The sequence below is a fragment of the Lepidothrix coronata genome, unplaced genomic scaffold (genome assembly GCF_001604755.1).
Source record: "Lepidothrix coronata isolate B3197 unplaced genomic scaffold, Lepidothrix_coronata-1.0 Scaffold490, whole genome shotgun sequence".
Classification (NCBI taxonomy): Eukaryota; Metazoa; Chordata; class Aves; order Passeriformes; family Pipridae; genus Lepidothrix; species Lepidothrix coronata.
In genome coordinates this window covers 1,514-6,456 of record NW_016690670.1, presented here as the reverse complement: position 1 = coordinate 6,456, position 4,943 = coordinate 1,514, and the positions used below count along the sequence as shown (strand labels likewise).

Sequence of the window (4,943 nt, the reverse complement as noted above, 5' to 3'; positions counted from 1 at the left end):
GGGACCCCCCAAAATTTGGGGTCACGATGCAGGAGAACTACGAGAACGTGATTTCCTTGGGTAAGGGGGGCACCCCAAAACTTGGGAGGGGAGGGTGTTGATTTTGGGGGGTCCCCAGGGCATGGTTTGGGGGCGGGGGGGTCATTTTGGGGTTCAAAAAGGGGGCAAAATGTGGCCAAAAAAAGGGGCGAATTTGGTCAAAAAAAATGGGATGAAGTTCGTCCAAAAATGGGGCAAAAATTGGTCAAAACGGGGCACATTTGTCCCAAAATGGGGGCAGAAATCAGCCCCAAATGTGACAGGTTTGGCCCAAAAATGGGATGAAATTTGGGCAAAAATGGGGCAAAAATTGGCCAAAAATGGGGCGCAATTTGATAAAAAATGGTCAAAATTTGACGAGAAATAAGGCAAGATTTGGCTAAAAAACGACCCAAATTTGGCAAAAAATGGGGGGGAAATTTGGCCCTAAATGGGACAAACTCGGCACCCCAAAAAAATGCCTAAAATTTGGCAAAAATCAGCCAAATTTGTCCCAAATTTGGGGGGGTTCAGTCCTGAAATATCCGGGGGGAGGGGGAGTTGGGAATGTTGAGCTCCCGCTTTTCCGGCAGCCGAGGAAATCGCCATCAGCTGGCCCCGGATCACGGCCTTCGCCGAGTCCCACCGGAGACGGGGGCTGGTGTCGGGTGAGTCGGGGGGAACCGGGGCCAATTCCGGCGGTTTTGGGAAAAAAAAAACAACAAAAGCCAATAAAACCCCCCCAAAACAACAATATTGGGTTTTTTTCCGTTGATTGTGTTTTTTTTTTCCTGTTAATTAAACCCCCCCCCCCCAAAATTGGGGGAGCTCTGGAGGTTTGGGGAGAACACCTCGATAAACCCCCCCAGGAATTGGTTTGGATTCCGTGAGGTTTTTTGGGATGTTCGGGATCTGGGGGGGGAATTTGATTTAATTTAATTTAATTTAATTTAATTCCTTCGGGTTGTTGGGAGGGGAAAAACCCACCCCAAATTTATCTGAATTCCCTAAGATTTTCAGGAATCCTCCCCAGTCTTGACCAAACCCCTCGGGATTTTTGGGAATCCCCCCCCCCCCAAATTTGACCGAATCCCTTGAGATTTTCGGGAAACTCCCCGAATTAGGCCAAATCCTTTGGGATTTTGGGGAATCCCGCCGGAATTGGAGCCAATCCCTGAGGTTTCGGGGCCTTTTCCAGGCGTGGAGGCCGAGGGGGAGCAGGGCCAGCCCGAGCCCACCCAGGTGGCCCCCCCGGGGGTCTCCGGCGATGGGGGGGTGAATCCCGACCTCCGGAGGCAGCTGGGGCTCATCCTCCAAACGGCCGGAAGGACCCAGGTGGAAAAGATGCTCCGGGAGCTCGTCAGGGAACAGGGACAGGGCGGGAAGCGCCGGAACCGGAAGAAGGCGCCCAAAGACGGAGGTGAAATTTGGGAAGGACCTTCAAGGGGGAGGCGGGTTGGGAGCATCCCGTGGGAAAAGGGGGAGGCTTGGTGGGTTCCTGGTGGGATTTCGGGATGGGTTGGGTGGAAAAAGGTCAACCGGACCATGGCCAAGGTCAAGGTCAACCAGTCCGTGGTGTCATGGAAGAGTTTGGGGTGGAAAAGGGGCTTTGGGGGTCACCTGGCCCTTGGCCAAGGTCGACGCCATCAATGACCCTCAAGGTGCCCCAAAACAACTCTGGGGGGGCTCCAACTTCACTCTGGGGGGGTTTCACGGGGAAGTAACTCCCGGTTTCCCACCACGGCCCAGGTGCCGGCGCCGGCAGCGGCACCGAGGACGATCCGGCGCCGCGGGACAACGAGGAGCCGCCGCTGGAAGACGCCGCTCAACACCAGGATGAGGAACCCGCCGCCGACCCCCCCGGCGCCGGCAAAGCCCCGGGAGGCCGGAAGGTGCCCCAGGGCGGTTGCACCAAGTGCGGGAGCCCGGCCAAGCCCCGGCGCTGCTCCGAGTGCCACCGGCGCTGCCGGCAGCCCGAGAAGCCCCACCGGTGCGGGGACTGCGGGAAGGGCTTCAGCCGCGGCTCCAACCTGGCCCAGCACCGGCGCATCCACACCGGGGAGCGGCCGCACCGCTGCGGCGACTGCGGCAAAGGCTTCATCCAGCGCTCCGACCTGGAGCGGCACCGGCGCGTCCACACCGGCGAGCGGCCGTACCCCTGCGGGGACTGCGGGAAGCGCTTCAGCGTCAGCTCCCACCTGGACCGGCACCGCCGGACTCACGCCGGGGGCCCCGGGCCGCCCTCCCAGCCCCGCCCGCGCCCGCGCCCGGCGCCGCCCGAAGCGCCGGCGGCGGCTCCTCCTCATCGCTGCGGGGAGTGCGGGAAGAGCTTCGCCCAGCGCTCGGCCCTGGCCAAGCACCGCAAGACGCACAGCGGGGAGAGGCCCCACCGGTGCGGGGACTGCGGCAAGAGCTTCAGCCGCGGCTCCAACCTCACCCAGCACCGGCGCATCCACACCGGCGAGCGGCCCTTCGCCTGCGGCGACTGCGGCAAAGGCTTCATCCAGCGCTCCGACCTGGAGCGGCACCAGCGCGTCCACACCGGCGAGCGGCCCTACACGTGCGGGGAGTGCGGCAAGAGCTTCAGCGTCAGCTCCCACCTGGACCGGCACCAGAAGATCCACGCGGCGCAGAGGGCGTCCTGCCGCTGCCCCGAGCACCTCGCCGGCTTCCTGGCCGCCCACCGGCACGGCCGCCTCTTCCAGTGCGCCCAGTGCGGGCGTTGCTTCGGCCAGGGCGCCGCCCTGCTCAAGCACCAGCGCGCCCACGGCGCCGCGGGCGCGGCGGCGCAGCCCCAGAAGTGCCCGGACTGCGGGAAGAGCCGCGGCTGCCGAGGGCAGCGGTGCCCGGACTGCGGGGGGGAGGCGGGTGCCGGCGCGGCGCCGGCGGAGGCGCCGGAGAAGCCCTACAAGTGCGGGGAGGAGAAGCCCTACAAGTGCGGGGAGTGCGGGAAGGGCTTCGGGCAGCGCTCGGCGCTGGTGAAGCACCGGCGCATCCACACCGGCGAGAAGCCCTACCAGTGCGGGGAGTGCGGGAAGGGCTTCATCCAGAAGTCCGACCTCACCATCCACCGGCGGATGCACACCGGGGAGAAGCCCTACAAGTGCGGCGAGTGCGGGAAGTGCTTCAGCGTCTCCTCCAACCTCATCACCCACCAGCGCACCCACCTGGGCGAGAAGCCCTACCAGTGCTCCGAGTGCGGCAAGAGCTTCATCCAGCGCTCCGAGCTCACCATCCACCAGCGCGTGCACACCGGCGAGAAGCCCTACAAGTGCTCGGAGTGCGGGAAGTGCTTCAGCCGCAGCTCCCACCTCAACCGGCACCAGCGAACCCACGGCGGGGACAAGCCCAAGGCGGTGGCGGCTGCTGGCAGCACCACCGTGGCTGCCGAGATGCCGCCTCCGGGCTCCGGGGCCTTCCCCGGCGCCGCCTTCCCGGCCCCGGTGGCCTCGCTGGGGTCGTTCCCGGCGTCGCCCTCGGCGCTGCCCGTGCCGGCGCTCTCCGGCCCCGCCCTGGAGCTGCCCTGGGCGCTCTCGTTCCCCGGCCGCGCCTTCGCCCACCCGTCGTTCGCCCCGGCCCCGCCCGCGGGCGCCCAGACCCCCTCGCTCATCAACTGAGGCTCCTGGTGCTCCCAGTGCTCCCAGTTACCTCCCGGTGCTCCCAGTACCCAACTGGGATGGGTTGGACGCAGAGACCCAACCTTGTGTCTCGTTGACTCATCGTTGGGTCTCGTTGACTCATGGTTGGAGCTTTTTCCAACCCTTTGGCTTTCTGGGCTAATTAATGACGTCATTAATTAGGGGATGGGGAACTGCCCCTCATTCTGTGGCTCCGCCCACCTCCCCAGTGCTCCCAGTGCCCAACTGGGATGGGTTGGACACAGAGACCCAACCTTGTGTCTCGTTGACTCATCGTTGGGTCTCGTTGACTCATGGTTGGAGCCTCTTCCAACCTGGAGCCCTTTGACCTTCTGGGCTAATTAATGACTTCATTAATTAGGGGATGGGGAACTGCCCCTCATTCCGTGGCTCCGCCCACCTCCCCAGTGCTCCCAGTGCCCAACTGGGATCGACCCATCGATGGCGGCTCCTCCCCCCCCGTCAATTTTCGGGACAAATTTAATTAAGTCCCCGTTAATTAAGACGATTTTTAACGACCTTTCCAAGCCCCTCCCACTGTCTGAAAGCCCCACCCAAAATACCCCAAATTCAGCCGAAGGTGGAGCGTTAAAAACGAGGCAAAAAAGGTAAAAATTGAGGCAAAAATGGGGTTTTTTTGGGTTTGGGGCTTTTTTGGGCAAATTATTTCAGGGGTGGGTGGGAACGAGGAGCAAAAATTCCCTTTTTCTTCCTTTTTTTACTGTCTGTGTCTTCTTGGTGGTTTTTGGCCCAACCAGGGGGCAAACCAATTGGCACAACCCAATTTGGGCAAAGACCTGCCAAATTTGGGAAAAACACCTGAAATTTTGAGGAGGGAAAAAAAAAAACAAATTCAGGTAAAACCCCAACAAATTTGGGCAAAAAAAATCCCCAAATTTGGGCAAAACCCCCTCCAGTTTTTGGCCAAAAAATCCCCAAATTTGGGTAAAGAATAAAAAACTTCCAAATTTGGGCAAAGCCCCCCAAATTTGGGTCATTAGTGCCACCAAATGTGTGTTTTGGAGGAAAGATTTTTCTCACCCTTGAGGTTCTCCCGGTTCTCCCAAACCCTCGTCCCAAAACCGGGAGGAAAATCGAGCGTTTTCAGCCTTTTTTTAAGAAAAATATTGAATTTTTGGGTTTTTTGTTACTTTTGTGACTTTGTATTTTCCACGTCGGGTCAATAAAAATCCGACTCGGGATGAAAAATGGCCAAAAATGGGTTTGTTTGTCACTTATCCCCCATAAAAAAACACCCCAAAAGATAAGGGATTAAAAAGGCCAAAA

At 59.8% G+C, this 4,943-nt stretch overlaps 1 protein-coding gene across 1 annotated transcript in view; it reads left to right on the top strand.

Annotated features, from left to right (window-relative positions):
* Window positions 1-3,635, top strand: part of LOC108510121 (zinc finger protein 850-like) — a 7,696-nt gene extending 4,061 nt beyond the window's left edge. Inside the window, exons 2-6 of the mRNA XM_017839812.1 lie at window positions 9-60; window positions 612-686; window positions 1,217-1,438; window positions 1,768-2,792; window positions 2,940-3,635. Of these exons, the coding sequence (XP_017695301.1) occupies window positions 9-60; window positions 612-686; window positions 1,217-1,438; window positions 1,768-2,792; window positions 2,940-3,635 (2,070 nt within the window). The remainder of the gene's footprint in view (window positions 1-8; window positions 61-611; window positions 687-1,216; window positions 1,439-1,767; window positions 2,793-2,939) is intronic.
* Window positions 3,636-4,943: the final 1,308 nt, after the last annotated feature.